The following is a 26,004-nucleotide window of genomic DNA, read 5'->3' on the forward strand; positions in this document are numbered from 1 at the left end:
TGGGGACCGAACCCAGGGCCTTGCGCTTCCTAGGCAAGCGCTCTACCACTGAGCCAAATCCCCAGCCCCCTAACTTTAGTAACTTTTAAATTAAAAAAAAAAAACCATTTCTTCTGTGTCTTCGCTTTCTGTCTTGTTACTTTGGTGTGTGTGCATACAAGTGTCTCCCTAGGTATACACCTTCAAGTGTTCTGGTCCCTCAGTCTCCACCTTATTCCCTTAAGACGGGATCTCTCACTGAACTGGGAGGTAGGCTGGTGGGCTGTAGGCCCAGTGAACTTCCTGTCTTTGCTAAGTTGTTCACAGCTGGGTTTTTACATGGTTGCTGGGGATTTGAACTCAGGTTCTCCTGCTTGCACACAATGGATCTTATCTACTAGGTTGCCCAATCTTCTCCATCTTGGACGATTTCTGCTCTTCTCACTGTAAAATAGATACAGTGGATGAAATCATTCCTGGGGTTTCTCCCAGTATTTCCCTGAGTCTTTCTATCCTAGCTATGAGCAGAGAGCCAGTTTACTGCAGGCATCTTCTTTCTTCGGCTTGCGGCTGTAATGGAGTTCTAGGAAAATTGTTTGGTAAATCATTTTACATCACGGATTTTACTTGACGACTTTGAAGATATGATCATTCTTTAGAAAGCATTGGTAGAGTGCTTCTTTTTCTCCAGAAGTTGATTTTGAGGAGTTTACAGAAGCATTGCAAAGACAGTTAGAGAGGCCCTCTGTGCCCTGTAGATATATGCCCTCCCTGATATATGTAATCATAGGATGGTGTTCAAGGTGAAGAAATCACCCTTGGTTGATTTTCTTTTTTTTTTTGGTTCTTTTTTTTTCGGAGCTGGGGACTGAGCCCAGGGCCTTGTGCTTCCTAGGCAAGCACTCTACCACTGAGCTAAATCCTTCAACCCCTTCCTTCTCAGATCAAGAGGACACCCAGCACCTGCAACCCCTGTCAGCTCTCCTGAGCCTCCTCAACTCTGTAACTGTTGGTTCCTCTTGTATTTCATCAGCTGGACTTTGGAGGAGGTCTGGTCAGTGGTGAGAACAGGCTCTCTCGATCGGCTTCAGTGAGACAGCTTATTTTTATGAGGGTGGGGTGGAGGGAAACAAAGGCTATTTAAGCCTTTGGGAGGTACATAGTTATGGGCTATCGGGGTGAGTATATATCATTGGCTTGGGCCAGGGCACCAGGGCTGCCTCATTTATATGACCTTATAAGGGCAGAGGGTGTTTAACTTGGCTACCAGACCATGTGACCTCCTCTGGTGGGGCAAAGGCTCAGGGCTTGTGCACCAGGACAGGCAGACCCAGGGAGGCAGGGAGTGATCTTACTCCTGCAGTCTCAGGATGGGATTTCTGGGATTTGGATATGCCGTGATCCCACTCTCGCTCTAGGCCTGCTTCCCATGGGTCCCGGGCCCCACATCCTCAGGTTATGGGTTGGGAGGTGTGGAGTAACCTTGTCACATGTTGGAGCCTGTGGGATACTGCATGACCATCAGGATTGGTGCTAACACTGATCAATGCCTGAGTTAAGGAGCGGGGAAAGGAACATTAATCACGTTCTGTTGTTGTGACAGAATACTGTGAAAATGCCTTGAAAGGAGGAAAGGTTTATTTTGTCTCACAATTTCATGGTCATCTGGCTCCATTGCTTTAGCCTTGGATGAAGCCTCTCCACAGCTGGAGCCACCAGCTGTGGAGTAAACCTTCCACACCAAGCTGTTTGGGAGACTCGCAAGGCCTCCATGCTTTTGCCACACCGGGGTTATCATTTTCCTGCTCACACTTATTTGTCACGATCTCTTACTTCCGAAAACGTTTTCACACATTCGTCTGTGTGTATGCATACATGTGTGTTCATGTGCATGGGTGGAACAGAGGATGTGGAAGTCAGAGGACTACTCAGTTAATGTGCCCATTTACAGGGACACGCCATTTTACATAGTTACGAGGTGCAGGGTGATTCCTTGAGATGTGTTTTGATCAAATCTGGGTAACTGATCTCTGTAAAAGTTCTGTGTTAGGAGCTATCTATAGAGTTCCTCTTTTGTCGCTGCTTACAAAGCACACAGCTGCCGACTGTACCTCCCTTCTTGTTCGTGCTCTCGATGTGTCCTTTAAGATAATTTTTTACCACAGTATAGATTTATACCTTATAAAACTTGCCTAAACTAAGGGTAAATGTTGGGGAAAGGGCTACGGAACTATCACCAAAATCCAGCGTTAGGACATTTCCGTTGCCAGTGGATGGTGTCTGCCCGCCTTTTGTCAGCGTCTCAGCCCTACGCCATAGCCGAGTTGCCTCCTGCCCTGCCAGCTAGCCCAGGTCAGGGTTTCAACTGGTGCAGAGTCTCGGAGCTCGTGCAAATCATAGCTTATGTTCCTCTTTACTGCCACGTGAGTCTGCCTGAGGAATATGGTCTCCTTTTCTTGTGAAGCCCTTGGCTGATGACTGGTTTCCCTTTTACCACTGTGAATGGGGTGGCTATAAACATTCCCTTCCTTGTTTGCATGGCAGTATTTCTCTTCCTCTTGGGTAGGCTCCTAGGATTGCTGGGTCCTTTGGCAGGATTGTGTCTAATGTTTAAAGGAATTTGCCAAATGGCCGTGCAGTCTGGCCGAGCCACTGAACGCTTCCATCAGCCTCACGTGAGGGCTCTGATTTCCACGCATTCCTCTGGCCACTCACTATTGCCCAGCCTTTTGGTTCTAGCTGTCCTAGCCCAGGGTGGTGTCTCGCTGTGGGTGTAGCTTCCATCGCTTTCATTATGAGTGATGTTAGCATCCATAGTCATGTGAATGTCTTCTTTATAAGAAGGTTTGTTTACGCCTTTTGTGCAATTTTAATGAGGGTTTTATTTTGTTTTTATTGAATTATAAGAGCTCTTTATGCTGGTTCTCAGTAAGCCTTTTCTAAAATGAGAAATGTGATTTGTAAACATTTCTGTTGACAGTCTATGCTCGGCCCTTTGTTTTTCCTAATAGTCTTTTGAAGCAAAAAAATTTAAAAATTCTGATGAGGTTGGAGTTGCCAGTTAATGGTGCTTTTGTGGCTGAATCTATGACCTCCATAACAGCTCAAGGCTTTGAAGATTTTTTTTTTCTATTTTCCTTGCTAAGAGCTTTAAACGTTTGTCTCTTATCCTTGTATCTGTGATTCGTTTTGAATTTGTTTTTGTGAAAGATATAAAAAAAGATTCCAATTTCAGATCAAAACAAACAAACAAACAAACAAACAAACAAACAAACAACTAGTATACTTAAAAGTAACACTCCTTTCTGGTGGGCTCAACATAAGGCTTAGTGTCCTGAGCCATGTCTTCAGCTTCTAGTACATTAAATCAGAGAAGGTTTAGAGCAGTCTTAGGTGTGTAGAAAAATATTTCGGCTAAGTGCAGGTTTCTCCCATCACTGTGATAAATGACGAGATCAAGGGCAGCTTTGAGAGAGAAGGCTTATTTCACGTTACCCTTCTGGTAACTTAGGGAAGTCAAGGCAGCAGGAACTGAAGGTGGGTAAGGGTACTGCTCCTTACTGGCTTCACTCCCATGCTCTCTCACCCTGTTTTCTTATAGCCCCCAGGACCTCCTGCCCAGGCGTAAGGCCACCCACAGTGGGCTGGGCCTTCCTCCATCAGTCATTAGTCAAGAGAATGCCCCATGGACATGCTCACAGGCCAGCCTGATGCAGGCAATCCATCAGCTGAGAAGCCTTCTTTCCAAGCAACTCTAGTTTTTGCCAAACTGACAAAAAGTAGCCAGCACAGTGTGGCTAGTCTAGTGCATGAATTTGGTCCATGAATTGACATGGATGTACACCTCAGTTTGTTTGGACTTTCATGAAAGACCCAACCCTCAGATACAAGCAACAGGAGTTTATTTTCACCCAGTTCTGGAGGCGCAAAGTGCAGGTGGCAGGTGTTAGTAAATCTGTCCTCTGGAAGCCCCTTGGTGGTTAGCATGCAGCCACTTTCTCCACGTGTAGCTTTGCTGCATTTCTCTTGGTTATATTTCTTCTTATATGGACAGCAGCCATGTTGGACAAAGGCAAAGCCTCATATGAACCCCCACTCTATCTTTTAAAAGCATTTTATCTATCTACAGTCATTCTGAAGGGTTTGGAACGTGAGGGGACACAAGTCAGCCCATATGTCACATTGTTGCTAAGCCAGAGGCCACGGTGTACAGGAGGACTCAGCCTTAGTGTTGGATGTTCTGTGTATCTAGACAAATGTTTGATGGTCTGTGGTATATAGGGTAGTCCGTGTCCTGAGTAGCCACAGTGCTCCAACCTAGCAGCCTCTGCAGACTGGCCAGAATAGCTGGCAACTGCAATCAGAATGTTTGCCCGTTCATGGGAGCTTCTTCCTTTACTAGGAATGGACTGCCAGCAAGTGAGCAGTGCATTTCATGTACGTCAAATCATTCCACTGTTATTTGTGGCAAAAAAAAAATTCTTTTCCCACATAATCTGTATTAATCTGTGTTGATTGACATAGAAGAGTTGATTTCTGGGTCTGGCAAGACGGCTCAGTGGGTAAAAGCACTTGCTGCCAAGCCTGATGGCCCAAGATCTAGCCCCCCCCCAATATCCCATGTGATAGAAGGAGAGAACTGAGTCCTACAAGTTGTTCTTTGAGCTTTATACATCTACCATCACATATGTATGCATTCTTACATTCTCTCTCTCTCTCTCTCTCTCTCTCTCTCTCTCTCTCTCTCTCTCTCTCTGCCATTGATCTGTAGTTCTTTTCAGCAACGTCACACTGGTCCCCCCTGTTAAAGCCATAAAATGGGTTTTGCTAGATTTCCAGCTCTGCTCCTTTCCAAGCAACGCTGGTTTTTCAGGAATCGTTGCATTTCACTGAACATTTAGAATAGCTTATCAATGGCTACCAAACCACGGTGGGGTTTTCCTAGGGCTGGCTTTGAACTTCCAGAATGATCGTGGGAAGAATAGTGGGGGAAAGAACTTTTGGGTCCTGATCCATTGACACAACTTTCTCCTCATTTATCTAGCTCTCCAGTTTCCCTCAATGATTGATTTACACTTTTGTCTTCAAGGCCTGGACGTCTTTTGTTCAGTGAATTCCTAAGGCTTTTCTTTAACTCTATGGTTAGTGGAGTTGCATCTCTATGTAAATTTAAACCTTCTTAGTTCCAGAAGATTTTATATTAGGTTGACATTGTTCTCATCCCATAGAAGCCGAGCTGTAAATTTCCAAACAGACACATCTTTTCAAGCATGTCGAAGGAGAGATCCCAAATATTGTTACAGTTACTGCCATAATTGAACGGAGTTTCCTTGTCGGATATAGACCATGCCCTCGCTCATGGCATAAAAGAGTATTTTCGTGTAACCACAGGCTCTTTGGTTTGGCACTTTGGGCTGTGCTTAGCTGGATGGTTTTTGTAGTCTTGATGGGTCTTCTGTGGGCATGGTGACCTGTGTGTTGGGTAACTGCCTCTGCTTCTTGGGCTAGCTAGAGGTAGGCTGGGACTAGCAGGGCTCGGGGTCACATTTCTTTCATCAACAGGTTCGTCTACACTTGCCTTTATGATGTAGGTAGGTATCTAAGAATTTGAGGCATGGACTCCATGAGACCCGGACTCTGTTAGTACATCATCTATCACTCTGCCTTGTTCTGTTGCTAAAGTGAGTCACAGGCCAGTAAGACTAGACTGGATGGGAGAACAGACCCCATTTCTTGATGGGAATAGCTTTAAGGCCACACACAAAGTTGTATGGACACAAGAAGGGAATCCTTGTGGCCATGAGAACAGTGTTGCATAGTATTGTGTATCGGGCAATTCAACGTCTACTCAGATCGGAATCTTTCCTTTTCAGGGAAGAGTGGGAAAGTATTCCCAGGTGTGGGAAGTTACCCAGTCTGAATCTTGGCAGTAGAAGGAGAGATGACAGCCATGCGGATGCTAAGATTGGTGACGGTACAGTTGAAAGAAGGTGGAAACAGAAAGGGTGCAAAATCTGGCCTCTCCGGCTCTGATGCAGGTGCCGTTCATGAGCTTTGGACGGCAACAGATTTTAACTGAACCGGACACCATAAGCCTCTGCTGAAGTAATTGAAGCAAATCGTTACCTGGAGATGGATCCGATTGGTCTCTTTGCCTTCACTGTGGACTGGCTTCACCTATATAGGGAGAACCTTGATGTTGCTTAGATAAACCTTGGCTCCAAGGGTCTCACTGAGAGAAGAGGTCTGGCTAGGTGATGCTTTGGCAGTGCTCAGTCTCCCGGGCTAAGCCCCCATGACCCATTTCCTGTGCTTGGAGCAATTAATTATGTGGGTCTTTGAAGAAAACACTCAGGTCCACTAGAGACCTGGTGTTTTGGAGTGATCTGGTATCTTACCGTCATTTGTTCAGTTTGTGAAGTTAATTCTGCCCCAGGTGGCACCAGTGATCCTGACTAGACCCTTTTGGTCTGGGTGAGTCAGCATCCAGCCTGGGGTACAGCATATATTTCTTGCTTTCCCAAAGGTAGCCTCTGTGGAGATGGTACTGGCGCATGCTACCTGCTGCCTGTCTTTGACACCGTGTTTGTAAGGAGGAAGAACCGTTGCCAAGGCCTGGGGACAGCAATGCTGAGGGACTTCTGTGACACCTTTCACGGAGACGAAGCCCTGGGTATCAGTTGTCCGATATCTCCTGCAATGTATAAAGGTAACCCCCACCTTGTGTCCTCTGTGAGCATTTGAGTAATGGTGACTGCTAACACTTGTGGACTGGGGTGACGCTGAAGCTGAAGAGTCTTCTGGGTAGATGTAGTCTGAGGCTTCTCCTTCTCAAGCCTCAGCGTAACCACAGACTTCATGTTCGGTTTGCAAAGAGGACCCTTCTGAGCCTGAGAAATAATTTCATTTTTAAAAAATGCAGATGGTCCCTGACTCACCACGATGCCACCTAGGATTCTTCAGTTTGATAGTAGTGTGAGCAAACATTTAATTGGGGCTGGCTTACGGTTTAAGAGGCTCAGTCCATTATTGCCATGGCAGCAAGCATAGCCTCGAGAAATCAGATCATCTTGTCATGGCGCTGACAGCCTGTGCTATCTGAGGAGTCTGATTCCAGAATTAAAACTAACTACGGCTTGAAAATGTCTAAACTGACACTTGTACTAAACACACACAGACCCTTCCTTGCTGTCCTCTCCTAAGTGTCCTGGCCTAATACCTAATTGATGCTGCAGCATCTGCATCTCATCGTGCACTGAAAGGCGAGATGATGGGACGCCCATGGGGGATTGCAACTGTGCAATAGCATCCCGTTTATGTAGATGTAGCACCTTTGGATTTGGTGCTTCAATACCCACGTACACTAAGGGATGGTCACCTCCTAGTTGCAGCCCTGGGAGCTCAGTGCAGGATGCATGGAAGTGGAAGCCTGGGGTGAACAGGGATGATTCTGTACCCATGGGGAGTTGGTGAGAAGGGTTCAGGCGCAGCAGAACTGGGGCAGTGAGGAGGTGGAGGGTCACCACAGAAGGGCTGGGAGGGCCACACGCAGGGACTCGGAGAGAGCTGGCTGGCTGAACCAGCCTGGTGGGCGGGAGTCTGACTCATGGTTTGCCTCTCCCAGTCCTCAGGCAGTTCCTGTTGACCTGTCCAGGCGAGAGAGGGCGCTTGTGGGAGGTGGATCCCCCGGGGGCCTGGGGCCAGCGTGTTAACATCTGGCTCAAAGTTTATCTTCGGGAGCGGACGCGTCAAGATGGTGAGTGCGATGGATATCTGCCTAGGGGTCTAGTCACTCTCGCATCCATAGCTGTCCCAAATGGGGAGTTTCGCTTCCGCTGACCGAGTCTGATTCTTGTAGTTGTTACTGCTCTCGAGTATGTAGCGGAACAGAGGAGAGACTGAGACCTGACTGGGGTATTTGTTCATTGTCTATTTCTCCCCTATGACCATCTCATTTGCATGGCTCCAAAAGATGTCCCTCAGTTTAGGAACTGGAAGCTCTCTAATGGTTTCCCTTTCCCCAAATAGACTAGACCCTGGAGACATCTATGAATGTTCTCCTTTCTGTTCCTCTCTGCGGGGCTGAGGATCAGGTGCAAATGTTATTTGGAGGGGGTAACATGTACACTCGGTTGGGAATTCAAGAGTGGGCTAAGGTTTGCCGCCATAAGCCAGTCTCTGTCTGTCTCCTGTGCAGGGTCTTCTGCACAGGCACACGGTGATAGTGAATGGTGCTGTGTATATCATCATGCGTGTACGTGCGTGTGTGGTGCATGGCTTGCTAGGTATGTGCACATGTGTGTGGAGGCTGGGGGTTGATATTGAGTTCTCTTTCTTATGTTATTCCATTTTATTTATTTATTTACTTAGGTTTCTGAGACAGGGTCTCCCAATGAATCTGGTGCTGACTCAGCTGGAATAGCTCTAGGGACACCCCTCCCCGCCATGCTGGAGTTGTAGAAGTAATCCACTGGGTATGACTTCTACATGGGTGCTGAGGATTCAAACTCAGATCCTCCTGCTTGTACAGCAGGCACTTTGCTGGCTGAGCCATCTCACCCAGCTCTTCTCTTCCTCCCCCTCCCCTTCCCCCTCCTCCCCTCCCCCTCCTCCTCCCTTCCCCTTTCTCCCTCTCTTTCTCATCCTCTTCCTCATCTTCCTCCTCTTCTCCTCTTCCTCTTTCTCCTCTTCTTCCTCCCCTCATCCTCCCTCCTCTTTTTCCTCTTTCTCTTCTTCTTCCTCCCCTCCCCCTCCCCTTCCTCCTCCCCCTTCTCCTTCCCCTCCTCCTCTATTTTTCTTCTTCTTTGTTCTATGAATTTCATATATGTACATGATGGCTAATGATTTTCTCCATCCTCCCTAACTTCACATCCCTCTTTTAAAAATTGTTTTTAAGATTTTTTTTTAAAAATCTCTCATTGCATCCAATTAGTGCTCTCTGTATGTGCGTGGGGGTGGGGTCAACCACCCAAGCCCAGGCAGTCTACAAGTGGCCACAGTCCAAAGAAAAGTAGCTGTCCCTCCCCAGCCCCCACCGCTCACCAGCTTCTGAGCTACAGCCGGGGCCTTGCCAGCGCCTCAGTCATCCCTGCTGGTCTGACTGGCCTGACCTTGCGAGGTTGGCGCAGGCGCAGTGGCTGTGAGTTCACGAGGCAGCCATCTTCAGCTTTTCAAGGGCCGGATGCTATCATGTCCTACAGATGCGCTGTTCCTCTACCATTGACCCTGCTGTTCTTAGACCTGGGTGGTTCCAGACAGTGCCCCGCTTTGTCAGTGAGGTGTGGATAGTGGGCTCTTCCAAGGGTGCAAGGTAGGGCTTTGATGGCAGCTTCCTCAGGGAAGGCAGAACCTTCAGATGGCCAGAGGGGAAGGAAGACATGATTGCTCCAGGATTTGTAGATGGCTTTCTGACTCCCACAGAAGTTTTCACATCTGGACAGGTTCCATGTAAGGGGCTGTGTGGGTGGGGCTTAGGTACTCAGACCTTCCAGCCTCCGGTACCTCTTGTCCTCAGTGCCCAGCATTTACATGTACTGCCCTAAGTTAGATCAGTAGCTTTTCTTCCCTTCCGTGACGCGGGCACCCGTCACATTCATCTGGATGCTTCTGCAGAAGCTGGTGGCTCATTAGGGATGGATGGGCCAGCGTATAGGCTGCCTTTCTATGTGGGTGACTGCTTTAACTCAGGTGGTGACAGGCAAGTGCCCGAGACCTTATTGATGGTAATGGCGCTAGGTCTTGCCTTAATGGCACCCTTCAGCTGTAAGGCTTAATGGGTCCTTACGGATATTAATGAGGTGAGGGAGTGCCAGGGAAGGAGGCTGGCAGGGCCATGACTATGATCCTAATGATGCAGTTAAAGGACTTGCCCTGTGGCACTGTGTTAGGAGGGAAGGGAAGCCAGCCCGTGCCCCTGGGCATGGGGCTAGCCATCCGAGTAGGTTTATAGCAGAGTTTCACAAATGAGGGTCCAGTTTTGTGCTCCGACATACACAACCATTCCTTGGCTGGGAGTGGAAAAAGCAAATGCACCTCGGAATGTGAAAATTGGCTGGCCAGAGGGGCTGGGTGGGGAGGAGGCTGTTTTGGCCTAATTGGGGAGATGGCTTCTCCTGGAGAATTCCGTTGGGGTTCATTTCAAGAGTTAGGAGCCTGTGTGGTCTAGTCAGGGGAAGCTGATCTGGAAATCAGATGCTAATCCACTCTGAGAGTCACCAACTCCTACTCTCAAATAGCGAATGTGAGGACCTTCACAGAGAATGTTCCAGAAGTCCTTTGCAGGAGGAAGAGTCATTCTTATAATTAACCTATAATTAGATTACTCAGATTCTGTAGTTTTTGAGAAAAAAAAATTAAAGGGTCTTTTCATTCTTAAATCCTGGCTTGTTTCCAGTGTCACCCTCAGGGCTCCCAGGCAGCGTGGGGCAGTGGGTAGCCTTTAGCCACCTCATTGATGCACGCAGGGTTTTCCCAGCTGGTAAGCAGGGGCTGTGGGACATAATCATCAATCAGCACCGATGCTGGGCACCCTGCTTCCCTCTTCATGGAGATCAGCGAGTACGAGTTGACTAGAATTTCTCACAGGTCTTGCACATTCCAGAATGTTCTCTACCTTGGGCATCTCACTCACCATGTCACTTAATTTTAATCTTCAGTTAGCCAGGGATACCTAGCGTTCCTTCGTTAAATTCTTGAATATATTTTCCATATTCTAACTCTTGCTCCCGTATTTCTGCTATTCTAGAGTAGGGGTTCCCAACCTACCTAATGCTGTGGCCCTTTAATCCAGTTCCTCACGGCGTGGTGACCCCCCCCCCCAACCATAAAATTATTTTCGTTGCTGCTTCGTAACTGTAATTTTGCTCCTTTTATGAATCAGAGTGTAAATATCTGATACATAGGATATCTGATATGAGACCCCTGTAAAAGAGATTGTTCGACTTCCAAAGGGGTCATGACTGGTGGGTTGAGAACCGCTGTTTTAGAGGGTCTCTACCGCTTTGTGTGTGGGGAAATGAAATCGGAAGCAAACACACAACAACCCCTCCCCCCACCCCCCCCCCACACCACGCACACTGCTTTTGAGTTTGGAGAAGTCATGGACGTGCGCATTTCGAAGGGAGAGTCCCCGGCCCCATGCAAATGCTTCAGAATGTGTGTGAAGTGGCTTCATTTGTTTTCTAGGTCTTTTTAAAGTTTGCATAGCCCTAGCTGTTGATAACATCTGTGGCTTGTAATGATCCTGGAAATTGTTAGTTTTTTTTTTTTTTTTCCCAGACCTTTTGGGAGAGAAGTGTGTGGGAAATGTCTCCTCGACCCCCTCTCAGTTACATGGGAAACCTTTGAAACTTGACCTATAGTATCATAATTCCCTCTGCCGTGATTTCCTAGTCAGTCTGCACATGCTGGGAGGGGGGCGGGGCGAAACCAAATATGTCAACAAGGAAATGTTCTTTTGCTAGAAAAAAATATTGCTGGAAGTGTGAAATTAAAACAATTTTTCCTTTTAAAATTTCACAATTTTATTTTCTTTTTTTCTAGATGAATTTATCGTGTTCACTTTGTCACGTACCAAACAAACAAAAACAAACAAACAAACAAACAAACAAAAAACCCTAGATGGATTAAGTACATAGATGGTGATGCGAATGCTTTGCCATGGAAAGGGAAGCCTGCTTTTCTAAAGTCAGAGGGCCAGCAAACTGGAGTCCGAGACTTGTTGCAGCTTGTTCTCATTAGCTGTACGTTACATACTACAGCAGCAACAGCAATTTTACGGTGATCCAGTATGCCTGGGAATGTGGCGAGCCTAAATAACCGGCTTAGTTTACTGCGAGGAGATTATTGCAGAGCTCTGTTTTGGGCAGGTTTTATGGCTCCCTCTAGTGGCTATCATTATGCACTGCAGTCCTGAAACGGCACAGGCACCTGACTGTCTAGTTCCCCAGATAGGTTATCTTTCCAATTCGTGTATTAAAAGTTATGGGACATTAGTTGGTTAGGAATAAAATGCAAGTAAACATTTGATTCTTGTTAGCGTGAATTCTCTCACTGCACACAAAAAGATAAGGAACAATGGGAACTTGAGAACGCTTTCATCTACCCCATCTGTCCACCCATGTATTCTTTCATTTGATAACAGTGTGGGCAGGCATTTTCTTAGGCATTAGAGAGTAAGTGGATAAGGCTTATGAGGCCTCTGTATTCATTTATAAACTACGAAGTCCACAGGAAGTTACCCTTTCCTGTCTGATGCAAAAACTCTGTGTTAGAGAGATGAAGTGTGCTGAAAGGGGTTTTAAGTGCTTAGAATTATTTTTTTTTAAGATTTATTTATTTTATGTATGTGAGTACACTGTTGCTGTCTTCAGGCACACCAGAAGAGGGCATCAGATCTCATTACAGATGGTTGTGAGCCACCATGTGGTTGCTGGGAATTGAACTCAGGGCCTCTGGAAGAGCAGTCAGTGCTCTTAACCACTGAGCCATCTCTCCAGCCCTTAAATTTTTTCCAAACCAAATTTTTATTAAGATCTAATACCCGAATGATATAGATGACCTTGAACTTCTGGTCCTCCTACCTCAAGGTCCCGGATGCCAGGTGGGCACCACCACGCATGGTGTATGTGATGCTGGAGATTGAAGCCAGGCGTGCTGTGCGTGCAGAACACTCTCCTAGTGGAGCTGCATCCCTGCCACTGAACCACTACCACTTTACATCCCTGACACCTTGCAGCTGGCCTCAGAGGACAGCAGTGTAGCAAAGATCAAAGCAGAGAATGGAGTGGGGCCCCAGCATCGATGTGCAGGGAGAGGTTCGCTTATCCTGTTCTCTTGTTTAGGGAGCACTGTGCACCCTAAATGTTCTGAAGAGGACACGGACACTCCCAGGCAGACCTCTCAGGATGATGGACCCACACACTTTAATCAAGGAGAAAGCCACAGGTACAGTCTCGATGTGTCATTTCACAGCCTCTCTCTCCCCTTAGCGATCACTGGCCTTTTTTAGTGACCGCCTGGCAGCTCCCAGCTCCTTGGACACCTGGTCTGCCAGGCTTCTCCCTGGCAGTGGGCCATGCTGATGTCGAGGATAGAGGGAGGGAATGGGATAAGAGGAGACCTTTACAAGTACACTTTTTGTTTTTGCAGTTCCATCTCTTGGACAGACAAGCACTCATGAAGTCAGAAGGAAACTAGGAGCCTGACCCAGGCATCCTTAGAGAATTAGTGAAAAGTTTGAATTTCAAATCTGGCTGCAGACCAGCATTTTTAGCATAGAACAAAAGCAAAGAGAAATCCACCTTGCTCTTTTCCCACTGCCTCCCTGCTCTGGCTGCTAGAAAGAGGATGAAGTTGGGAGTTTGGGAGATGCTCCAGGGTGACTGGAGTCTTGAGGGGAAATAGGTTACCAAGTCTTTCTTAGCATCTCAGTGCTCAATATTTGATAAGATTTGGGTGTTTTCCCTGAAGCCAGCACACTGGGTGATTGCTCTGAAATCCTTCAAGAGTCAAGTCTAAGACCTAACTCTTGTACATGTGAAGCAACAGGGCTCATTCTGTTAAGCAGATGATTTCTGGGACAAGATTCCACAGAGGCATAAGATATTCCAGTGAGTCTTGGCTCATCTTTGAAAGTTGTACATGGGTAAACATTTGCCCTCAGTTAAAACACTTTCCACTTGTATATATTGCATTGACCACGGTCACTGCCCCATTCCCCTCTGTTTTTCCCATTCCCCTCCCCCTGACCCTCTTTCTTCTCCTAACCCTTCCTCCTTACACAGTCCCGCTACACCACCGTCCCGCTACACCACCGTCCCGCTATAGCACCGTCCTGCTACACCAATGAAGAAAATGTCCCACCCCTTCCTTCAACCAGCAGCTGCACAAAGCTTTGTATAATCTCGGTGTATTTGTGTACTCCTGTGAGTCCAGCCCAAAAGAGGTAGAGGCAGGAAAATCAGGGCATTCTTAGCTTCCTGGAGAGTTCAAGGACATTTTGGAACACACGAGACCCTGTAACAAATAAACAAACAGAGAAATAGACAAAAAAGAAGTCTAGTTGTGCCTTGGTGTCTATGGGAGTTGGTTTCAGGACCCTCCCAAGCTCCTGGTGTAAAACGGTGTCCCTGTTTCATTCACCCTCCCGCACACGTGACATCATCTCTAGATGTCTTGGGCACCCAGTGCAGTGAGCACCACAGAAATAGTTGTTCAGGGGGCTGGGGATTTAGCTCAGTGGTAGAGCGCTTACCTAGGAAGTGCAAGGCACTGGGTTCGGTCCCCAGCTCCGAAAAAAAGAACAAAACAAAACAAAAAACAAAAAAAAAAAAAGAAAATAGTTGTTCAGTACTGTTGATAATGACCTGGGAAGTGTGGGCATGCCCAGTACAGCCTGAGTGGTTTTGGAGTCTTCTGACTTGTGGTTAGCTGAATCTGTCCATCAGATGCTGGTGCTGAATGCATGGCCCTCTTGCTCTGCTCTGACCTTACTCAAGTCTTATATAGGCTGGCCTTTGGGTCCATCCAGCAAATATGTACACAATGTGGACCTGCACTGTCCAGCATGACCTCATCACGGTGTTTGAGGTGAACGCTTTTGCTTTATGTTCTGATTTCAGGAACGGATCATTGGAGAACCAGAGAGGACACAGAATGACCAACAATGTATCAAAACTTGGATATCCCTGAGACCCTCCTGGGATGAGATAGAGGGGAAGGGAGCTCAGAGGACATTGGCAGCCTCTGGGCTGGTTGGTGAGCCATGGCAGAAGCATGTGAGGAAGAGAGTTAGGTGTGAACTTGACACCTAACTCCTGAGAGGTCCGTCTGGATTCCCCAGGATCTGAGCCTGAGGGTGGTGTCCATTATCTCTGGCTCCCCTTGTAGGGTCTGAAGAACTCAATGGGAGCCACTTTTGAAAGGCAACTGATGGCAGATCCAAGACTTCAGAAGCTCATTCCTTTACCACTGCGTCTATTCCCAAGGTGTATAGGAGGGAGTTGCATGAGACCACGCGAATGAGTGTGTCCCCTTTCCCTTGGTGGAAATTGTCTCAGAGATGGACCAAGGTACCCATCCATGTTGTACATTCAACCCTGCAGTAACCTCAGACCCTGACACCAGAGCGTTTCAGGGGGGGCTTGTCTGTCACTTCAGAGCTCCTTGAGGGCAAGCACCAGGGTTGGATAATGTCAACTATGCCAGGGCCAGAGGGTAGCTAGCCACTGTGCACCTTGGACTGCATTAGGCCCAGTGTTGCCTTCAATGCTATTGCGTCCAGATGTCTGGATGTGGGAGGAGGATTTCTCCCAGAGAAAGCTGGCCTTGAATGGTCAAACAACATACTCTGTGGGACCTTACAGTCATCAAAGCATTCAGCTCTTTGCTTATTTCTTATTTCTACATAAGCACACACATGCTTGTATCATGCATGCCTACACACATACATCTCTCATTTTCTCTCTCTTCTGTTTCTTTCATTTCTTCTCTTCCTTTCTCCCCCTTCCTCTACCCATTTATCTGTATATATGTGTGTATACATACTGTGATGGTTTGTATCCACTAGGCCCAGGGAGTGGTACTCTTGGAAGGTATGACCCTGTTGGAGTAGGTGTGTCACTGTGGATGTGGGCTTTTAGACCCTCACCCTAGCTGCCTGGGACTGAGTCTTCCACTAGCAGCCTTCAGATGAAGATGCAGAACTCTCAGCTCTGCCTGTCCCATGCCTGCCTGGATGCTGCCATGCTCCTACCTTGATGATAATGGACTGAACCTCTGAACCTGTAAGCCAGACCCAATTAAATGTTTTTATAAGAGTTGCCTTGGTCATGGTGTCTGTTCACAGCATAAAACCCTAAGATACACACACACACACAACCATACATGCACATGCTCTCTCTCTCTCTCTCTCTCTCTCTCTCTCTCTCTCTCTCGATTCACTTCTATATCCCCTACCATCTGTCTCTCTTGCTCCTTCCTTTCTTCTTTCTTCCATCCACCCATCCACCTACCCACCAGTATGCTTTCTGTGGAACAAACTCTGTGTTGTGCTTGGGACATTAAGCTGAGGCTTGGTTTCAGCCTCAGGGAGATGCTCTCTCTGGGTGGGCTGTCCTTGAGTGTCCCCTGCAGTTTCTCTTTGTAAAGAGGGAGGGGCCCAACTGTAATGAAGCAGAACTTGCAGCTCCATATTGGGACATCACGAGGCCCCCATTTGCACATGGTGTTTGAAGGAAGCCCAGACCACAGATGTGAAATGAGCATCCAAGGGGTGCTTTTTGTGGGACCCCACACATCCTTTAACATGTAGTTTGTGTGTTGTGAAGATTTTGTGTTTTCTGTTTATATGAGAATTAACTGGGATTTAATAACATTATTGTTCAGTAAAGCCCTTCTATGAATTAATAACTGTAGGATTTGCAAAGTGCCCATGGAGTTAGGAGAGGTTCTCTGGATTGGAGAAGTACCCTCCCTGGTGGTGGCACAGTGGATGCCATTCCTAGGTTGGTGCAGGTGCTGTCTAGGAGGACACCTAAGGATCTCTTGCTTGTCACTGTTTGGAGAGCCTGTTTATACAATGTCATCAATTCTGTTTTTACTCAGTTTCTTTAGGAACTTGCCTTCCCCACTCACTTTGAGACAGGGTCTTACTGTGTAACCCAGGCTACACAAACACACCATTTCTGTCTTAGTCTCCAGAGTGCTGGGATGACAGTGCCCAGGGTGTTTCTATTAGTTTTTTTTAAATGATTTATTTACTTATGTATGTATATAAGTAAGACTGTTACTGTCTTCAGACACACTAGAAGAGGGCATCAGATCTCATTACAGATGGTTGTGAGCCATCATGTGGTTGCTGGGATTTGAACTCAGGACCTGTGGAAGAGCGGACAGTGCTCTTAACTGCTGAGCCATCTCTCCAGCCCTTATATTGGTTTTAAACAGTTGTTGCTAATATAGTTTACTGAATGTAAAAGTGATTTTCAGGGCTTCTGCAGCCACTGCCTAAAATAAGTGTTGTGTCCATTGGCACCCTTTCCCTAGGTGTCCTATCCACACTCTCTGCTTAGAGAGGCCTACTCTGAGCATGTTACATAACTGCAGTCTTATCTTAGATTTTATCAGCAGCTGGCTCTCTTCACTTAGGATGACAATGATCAGAGGTCTGCCTGTGTTACAGCATGTGTCAGCACTCCATTCCTTTTCAGGACTGAATAATATTCCACCACATGGAGATATGACACTGCATTTGTTCATCCATTCACCAGCTGATGGGCTGTTGGATTGAGTTCTAGCTTTGGCTGAAATAATAATATTGAGATTATTGCTTTAATTTCCATTTTCCCAATTGTCAAATAAATTGGAAACTTTTCAGATTATTTATTAGCCATTTGTGTTTCTAGTGTTTCTTCTTTTGGGATCTATTTGTTCAGTTTACTGGCCAGTTTACTCAATGACTATTTTTGGTGTTTATGTTTCTCAGGGTATTTTTTTAATATTGTATATACTAACCTTCTGTATTATCGTTGCTTTTAATGCCAGTGTATCACAAACTAGAATCACCTGACTAGGGAGCCTCACTTGAAGAAGTGTCAGCCCTGATTGATGTGGCAAGACCTGCCCTGATTGTGGGCAGCACCTTCTGGTAGAGCCTGGATGAAAGGGTTTGTCAGAAGGAAGCTCATCTGTATCAGCACCCTTGGCCTCCTCCTGGTGGCTGAGTGGATTTACCTATTGCTCCTGCTAATTCCACCACAGACAGCAGAACCGTTGTTTCCAGTGTCACTGTGGGCCAAGGACCAGTGTCTCCCCAGGAACCTTACAGGTCTCCAGCACCAGATTGGGTCTGCTGAAGTGCCAGGCCAGGTGGACTGAGAAGCTCCCACCAGCTCCCCTCTCCTGCTTCAGTGAGAGAGACCGTGGGACTCCTACTGCTGGGGCACCAGCCTCACGGACAGAGTAACCGCCAGGTATGCAGCTTTAGGGGTGATCCTGCTGTTACTACCTAAGGCTGACTGTACTGGCTGGTTCTGTGTGTCAACCTGACACAAGCTGGAGTTAACACAGAGAAAGGAGCCTCCCTTGAGGAAATTCCTCCATGAGACCCAGCTGTAAGGCATTTTCTCAACTAGTGATCAAGTGGGGGAGGGCCAGACCATTGTGGGTGGTGCTGTCCCTGGACTGGTGGTCCTGGGTTCTATAAGAAAGCAAACTGAGAAGGCAGGGGAAGCAAGCCGGTAACATTCCTCCATGGCCTCTTCACTAGCTCCTGCCTCCTGATCTGCTTGAGTTCCAGCCTTGGCTTCCTTTGGTGATGAAAAGCAATGTGGAAGTGTAAGCTGAATAAACCCTTTCCTCCCCAACTTGCTTCTTGGTCATGATGTTTTGTTGTACAGAAATAGAAACCCTGACTAAGACACTGATCTTCTAATCCATCTCTCTCTCTCTCTCTCTCTCTCTCTCTCTCTCTCTCTCTCTCTCTCTCTCTCACACACACACACACACACACACACACACATCTGTGTGGTCATGGTGTCTCCACACAGCAACAGAACAATAAGACAGAAGTTGCTCCACACAGCAATATCATGTGATAGGCCTGACCATGCTGTTTGCTGGAAGAATGTGGAAGACTTTGGGACTTTGAATGCTCTAATGCTCTGCACTAATTAACTTGAGTGCTGGAAGTGACTCAATGGAACATCCTAGTAGGATCATGGAGGAGAGAGTAGGGCTGAGGATGATGCAGACTCTGCAGGTGCACCTCAAGAAGTTTCTGAGGGCAAGAAATATTAGCAAGAGACCTAGAGAACGTGCTTACGCTTTGGCAAAGAATGTACGTGTCTGCTTTCTGCCCTTGCCTTAAAAACCTACCTGAGCATTATTGAAGAATTTTAGATTCGTGTCCTTGGCAGAGGAGATTTCAAGACGGCCTAGTATTGACTGTATCACACAGTTACTAGTGGCCACTCATAGGCAGATCCCAATGAAAAAGAAGGAGCAAGGCAAAGAGAAATAAAAATGTACATTGGGAAACGAAGCCAAACTCTGTGCTCAAGGAGAGTTTTTTTTAAAAGGCTCATTTTTTAAATGGAATAAAGGGAGTGTAACTTCAGGGCAAGACCCCACCCAGCTAATCTGCAACCTAGAAAGAGATAAAAGACTTGGGATATTTTTAGGCTTAAACAACAAAGGAAAGTTTACGCAAATGCAAGTCAGTGACTGGGGCAAGTTCAAGCACCAGCAAGCAGCAGAACTTGGCGGCCTCAGCCATAAACCTTTATGAAGTTCTGGCTTTATCAAGGAATATGATATGGGAAAGGGGCTCTGGAACCTTCCTCTGTGGCTAAAGAAAGCCAAGGAGGCACAGGAATCCCCGTGTGAAGGCCCAGAGAAGCCATTATGTGAAACTGTGAAAACTAAGCTTGGATTTTATTGGAAACTTCAAAAAGTTGGAGATGCCAACGCCGTGGGATACCTGCCAGGAAGAGCTGATAACAGGGAGTGGAACCATTCCAAGAGAAAGAAGTGTGCTGCAGTCAACGACACTGGAAGGAGTTGGAGATCTGAAGAGCACTTTGACATCAGACATGGAGATGCAGAATTTGGAGTTTGCCCAGCTGGCCTTCAGTCTTGATTTGGTCCAGTGTTTCCTCACTGAGCTCCCTTTCCTCCCTGTTGGAGTGGTAATGTATGTTCTGTGCCATTGTATGTTGGAAGCATGTAATTTGCCTCCTGGTTTTTTAGGAGGTCACAGTTAAGAGATTGCAAGAGTCTCAGAGGTGGCTTTGGACTTTAGAAAAGGTTTGAAACAGAAAGACTATGGGGATTTTGGACTTGGACTAAATGCATTTTGCATTATGATATAAGCCAGTGGGGTCAGGGAACAGGATGTGGTAGTTTAAATAAGAATGGTCCTCATAGGCTCATTTGTTTAAATGCTTGGTCCCCAGTTAGTGGAACTGTTTGGGAAGGATTATGAGGTGTGGCCTTGCTGGTGTAGGTGTGTCATTGGGGGTGAGCTTTGAGGTTTCAAAAACCCATGCCAGGCCCAGTGTCTCTTCCTGCCTGCAGACTGCTGATTATGATACAGCTCTCAGTTACTTTTTCAGCACCATCCCTGGCTGCCATCCTGCTCCCAGCCATTATGATAATGGACTGACCCTCTGAAGCTGTACGCAAGCCCCCAATTAAATGCTTTCTCTTGGTGTGTCTTCACAATAATACAACAGCAACTAAGATAGTGTATGTTTTTAGGCACACACACACACACACACACACACACACACACACACACACACGCACGCACACACACCATCCCATTGGTTCTGTTCTTTTTGAGAATACTGGTTTATATATCCTGTCTATAGAAGGCAATCTGAACACTTGAATTTGTAGTTCTCTTTGTAGAGAGTAACTGGTCTGTAGCTAGAAGGTGCTCCTTCCCCCCAAATCCCAGGATCGGGGATAGAACCCAGGGCCTCCCGATGTCCAGCCAGAGTGGCTTCTACCCTGCCCTGCAGATGGCAGTTTTAAGTTAGGTCCTTGAGTTTTCATTTTGAGAAGTTGTGTGTATTAGAGTTCTCTAGAGAAACAGGTAGAATGAATCTATATATGGAAAGGAGATTTATTATACTGACTCATAGGTTATGATCCTGTTATTCTAACAATGGCTGCCTAGGAACGGAAGGTCCAAGAGTCTCGTAGTTTTTCAGTCCACAAGGCTGGACGTCTCAGTCGGTCTTCGGTATCCAGTGGGATCCTGAAGGTGTAGATTGTAATGTCAGTGACGGAGTGGACTTGCCAGCGAGCGTGAAGGCAAGCAGGCAGAGGGCAAGCTTCCTTCTTCCATGTCCTTGTATAAGCTGACAGCAGAAGGTGTGGCCCAACTCAAAGATCCAATTAGAATTGAATCCAGGTCTGTCCTCCATTTCTGGGTTTTAGTTACTTCCGGGTATAGTCAAGTTGACAACCAAGAATAGCACCACACTGAGATACACGTTTTCTCCGTCGGCTCTTCCTCTTTGGTGCCTTTGCTTCAGAGCACAGAAAACTGCTGTGGAAAAGGGAGAGAAATGAGTGGATGCTGTTCTGAGCTTGAACCACCACACAAGAGCAAGGAGTCCCAGAGTGTTCCCAGCTGAAGCTCTGGCCAGGAGAGCCCCAGGTCAGCTCCAGACAAGACATCAGGAGGGAGTGATTTCCTTCCATGCCACAGTGATCGAGGTGCTTCTGTGAGGAATCAAAGGCTGCTTAATGGAATTGGCTAATCCTTTACAACTTCATTTCCATCAGACATGGCGCATTTGCTTGAGACTCTGACAAAGAGTAGACAGAATGGGGAGAAGCTAGTCAGCCTCAGGACAGCAAGCTTGGTGATACTGGAGACAGAAATTAAGGCCAGAACTGGATGCCTCCTGTGCTTACAGTACAGTGGCCATGACTGCCTGGTGCCCAGCTCTCTGAGGTGGCGTTCAGGGAGGTTCTGGGATGTGGGGATATGGAGTAGGCAAGCAGTGCTATGATGATTGATTCATTTTATAAATGAAAATAAATACTTAGGGTTTTTTGCTCTTTCTTTTGAGACAGTTTTTCCCCCCTGTGTAGCTCTGGCTGTCCCGGAGCTCCCTTGCAGACCAGGCTGGCCTTGGACTCAGACCTGCCCTCCTCTGCCTCCCAAGCGCTGGGATTAAAGGTGTATTTTTTGTTTTTCATCTTGCTAGCCCTAGTTGGTCTTGTACCAGCCAACTCCCTGCTTCAGTTTCCTGAATTCTATAGGATTCTACAGTTTCTATGTTAGGAAAAAAAAAACAAATGTGTGTGTGTGTGTGTGTGTGTGTGTGTGTGTGTGTGTGTGTGCACACATGCATGCATACTACATATTAGAGCCAGGACCTTCTGCAGCTAGGCCAGTGCCTAGATACTGATCTATATCTCCAGCCTCCAGAAATAAAAGTAAGCTTCATTTTAAAACTGGCCGAAGCTTAAAAAGTTTGATAAAAGTTGCTTCATCCTTCTCAAAAGCTTGTATGTGCCAATGTGCTTCCACCTCCTCTTGTGTGGTACAGGATTCCTTCAGTCCTCGTGACAGTCGAGAGGAGAGCTGGGGAGAAGGAGTGCCACTCCGTGATCTCTCTAGTAACATGTGGTTGACAGGAGTCACACCAGGGTTTGAGTCCAAAGACCTGGCCCATTGCCTTTTGATAAATAACAATGCCCAGACACTGCAGTTCCAAGCCTCATGGGCATTGTTGGACATGTATAGACCACCAGCCCGAGAAGGATCCTCTGAAAGCTCAAGGGGTAGTGCAGGGGACAGAAGCGTTTGCTCGGTAAATGTCCCATCCACCTCGTTCTGACTGCGGGTGGCTCCAGCTCTTAATTTACTGCATCCCATCTGTGGATTCAACAACTCCCGGAATGTGTGCTATACAAAGTTGCCAGTGTCACCAAACATGAAAGCCTGTTTCCCCTGTCATTATGCCCCCCAATGACACAGCTTAACAACTATTCACACAGCATTTGCACATTAGATTCTGGGTGTCATCTTGCAATGACTTAGTCTTTAGAATGCGAATTCTATGCAAATACAGCATTTAAAAAAAAAGATTTATTTATTTTATGTATGTGAGTACACTGTCGCTGTCTTCAGACACACCAGAAGAGGGCATCGGATCTCATAACAGATGGTTGTGGACCACCATGTGGTTGCTGGGAATTGAACTCAGGACCTCTGGAAGAGCAGTCAGTACTCTTAAGGGCTGAGCCATCTCCTCCAGCCCCCCCGAACAGCGTTTTATATGAAACACTGGAGAGTCTCAGATCCAGAGATAGGATAGGAGGGTTGCTTTAGGACTGATCCACATGGGATTCCAAAGGTCTGTGTTTGGTCTTGACCTGCAGAATTTGCACTCGTGTGTAATCAGGATCCCTGCACACCATGCTTCATCTACGTCGCAGACTCCGCCCTGTTGAACGGCAGAGAATGTAATCCAGGTGACTCCACACTCCTTCCAGAGTCAACTCCAGACAGGACTGCACGTCTTTCTTTTTGTCACCTACTAGAAGGGCAGAGGCTCGGTGATACTGAGCATCATCCGAGCTTGCCCCAAACTGGTGGCACCTCCATGGTTGTTCCATCGTCCTTTCTGGGCTCCCAGTCATGCCGGCCACGGAACTGAGCTGGTGACCTTTCCCACCTGGACCCTGCCTGTGACTGTATTAGCACCAGCCCATGATGGTGCCACCACCTCCCCTAGTACTAACCATGAAGTTACACCATGACTTGCTGGTTTTCTTCTTCCTGTCTGTTCTGTTCCTGTTTCTGTCTGCGATCATTTGTCTGCCTCTCTTCCTGAAATGCAATAGCTGTGCTTTGGGGCCCATTTGGAACCCCCAGGCACCCACCCCGCAGCTCTGGGACCCAGGCCACTTCTGCAGCGCTACCTTCTAAGAAAACTTCAGGTAAGCTATTGTTAGCTGAGCACTTACTTGGTGCTAGGCTGGAACCCTGCATGCGGAGGGCCTCGGGAACTCTGAACACGGAATCCAACCCTGGAATGAGAGCAAGCTCAAGTGACACGTTACAAGATGACTGCGGAACACAAGTGCCATGCTGGAGACTGCTTTTTCTAGAGAACCTTCTGACTACTCGCCCTGATAGACTTCGTACACATCTCTGCCTCAGGTAGCGAGGGCTCACATCATGTGACTTGGGAGGCGTCCTGGAGAAGACTGAGAGCAGAGAGCAGCATTCGAATCTCATTTCTCTCAAAAACGAAGTTGTCAGCTTAGTTGACCTATCACCCAAAACAAAACATAAACAAAAACAAAAACAAGCAAGCAAACAAACTAAAAATCCGAAACAAACCAGGCTGCGCACACAAGCGCTCCTGGGTCCCGGGAGCAATACCTGCAGTTGCCACACGATGGCAGCATCACACACACCCTCATCTTGTGAAGTCCCAGAAGACACTTCACCATCCCACCCACAAACATCATTAATAACAGTATGTATTTCCCTCCGGGGAAAGAAATAGGGAGTGCCAACGTACCACTCCCCACCCCTGCCCCCGTGCAACAGAACGCATCTGTTTTAAAAAAGGACTAGGCTGGGCCAGTCCGTTTCCCAAATTTGAATGATGTGACAAGATTAAATGCAGTGGTGAATGAGGCCTTCAGCCTGCCTCTTCTCCTCCTCTTCCCTCCTCTGTCTTCTTTCCTCCCTTGTCTCCTCCTTCCTCCACATTCTTCCTTCTTTCTCCTCCCGTCTCCTCTCACTGATAAATACATTAAGCATGCACCAGGGGCACAGACTTCACAGTTCTATAAGTTTCTCACTAACTTCATAAACTAGGCCACAAGTAAATAAATAAATAAATAAACTCCTTCACAAATTACCTCAAAGAGCAGGTGGCATCTGCTGTGAGCGGCCCGGAGGCTGCTTGCTTCTCCAAGCCTGACTTGGGATGCACAGAGCTGTGGGATCCTTCCCATTCCTCCTGCAGCTCCCTTCCGCCGGCCTCCTCCCTCCGCACACAGGGCACAGTCCTGACAGCTTCCAGTGGGAAAGGGAACCGGCAGTCAGAGAGACTCAGCATCCCTCTGTGATTTTGGGGTAGGGTTCTTTAATCTCTGGACTGTCAGTTTGGGCACACATTTGCTTTCAGGTTTTTGATTTTTACGTTGCCTGCCTTTTTCTTCTTAGCCTTGGCAGCCAAGTGTTTGGGAACCGTGTCGCCTCTTTGTAAAAGGACAGCAATGGTCCTCTTGCAGGATTCACTGGGAAACTGGAGGTGTATGGGTGTTTGTCTTCTATTTGAGGATGCCCAGAGGATGCCCAGGTCACACATGTTTAGGACAAAGCAGCTGGCAACAATGTGTCCAAGATCCTCCCAACCACTGTGCATCAATGCTCCTCAGAGCTCTCACGCTGAGCTCAGGGTGCTTCCCTCCTATTGAAGTTTAACTCGTGGGCATTCTTTCCACATGAGTTTCCCCTCCATGGACGGGTTGTTAAGCTGAGGGCTGGCACAGACCCTTGGACATGGTGAGCATGTTCCCTGTCCTCCTTGAGCTTTCTGGCTAGTGCAGCATCTTCCTCTACAAGAAACAATAAGGGGTCTAGCATCCTAGTTTCACCCTAGTGTTGACCATAGCATCCTAACATCCATATAGTCTCAAACCGTGCTGATGCCAACGGATTAGCAGAGTCAGCACAGAGGCTGCTATCATAAGAACAGAAGATGGAGAGAGAATGGTCCTCTGTTGCTGGCTGCCCTCAGTTCTATTCCAATACTAGAGGGTGGGTTGGAAGCAAAGAATCCAACTGGGGTATTCAGACTGGATTAGGAGCTCCATGAAGCTAGGTCAGGGATTGAAGCAAAAGATCAAAGCCAGTTGCAAGCTTGGGTTGCTGGGAAAAGCCCCAGGAACACTTGGATTCTGTCAAATCTGGTGGCCTTCTTAGTATGCATCCTTTAAGGACATGCCCTGAGGCGGGTGGCCTGGGCACAACCTGGTGAGTTTCTGTGATGGTTTGCATGTGCTTGGTCCAGGGAGCGGCACTATTAGAAGGTGTGGCCTTGTTGGAGGAAGTGTGTCACTGTGGGGTGGGCTTGGAGACCCTCCTCCTCACTGCTTGGCTATGCTCAGTCTGTTCCTGGCTTCCTTCAGGTGAAGATGTAGAACTCAGCTCCTCCTGCACCAGGCCTGCCTGGATGCTGCCATGCTCCTGTCTTGATGATAATGGATTGAACCTCTGAACCTGTAAGCCAGCCCTAATTAAATGTTGTCCCTTATAAAACTTGCATTGGTCATGGTGTCTGTTCACAGCAATAAGACCCTAACTAAGTTTCCCAGCCAGAGTTCTTAGTGGTAGCTGTGTAGGGCAAGTAGGGGCAGAGGTGGGAATCTCAGGCTGCTCTGGGACTCTGGAATGGAGATCCTCAGGGTGGCCTCTAAAATTCCTCTACAATGGGGTGTGGCGATCGTCCCCTGCATGTTCTTGAATGCCTCTTCTGT

General features: G+C 47.3%; 1 protein-coding gene across 19 annotated transcripts in view; it reads left to right on the plus strand.

Moving 5' to 3' along the window:
* The window catches only part of Fam169b (family with sequence similarity 169, member B), an 89,769-nt gene extending 63,996 nt beyond the window's left edge, over positions 1-25,773 (plus strand). For 9 of the 19 annotated variants that reach the window (XM_006229362.5, XM_039101007.2, XM_006229363.5 and 6 more), the window contains 4 exons: positions 6,506-6,688; positions 7,604-7,735; positions 12,822-12,924; positions 14,601-17,371. In XM_006229362.5, coding sequence (XP_006229424.1) covers positions 6,506-6,688; positions 7,604-7,735; positions 12,822-12,924; positions 14,601-14,670 — 488 coding nt within the window. In that variant the 3' untranslated portion in view covers positions 14,671-17,371. The other 10 variants (XR_010063051.1, XR_010063050.1, XR_010063053.1 and 7 more) reach the window with 10 other exon arrangements.
* Positions 25,774-26,004: the final 231 nt, after the last annotated feature.

Source organism: Rattus norvegicus, chromosome 1, assembly GCF_036323735.1.
Source record: "Rattus norvegicus strain BN/NHsdMcwi chromosome 1, GRCr8, whole genome shotgun sequence".
NCBI lineage: Eukaryota > Metazoa > Chordata > Mammalia > Rodentia > Muridae > Rattus > Rattus norvegicus.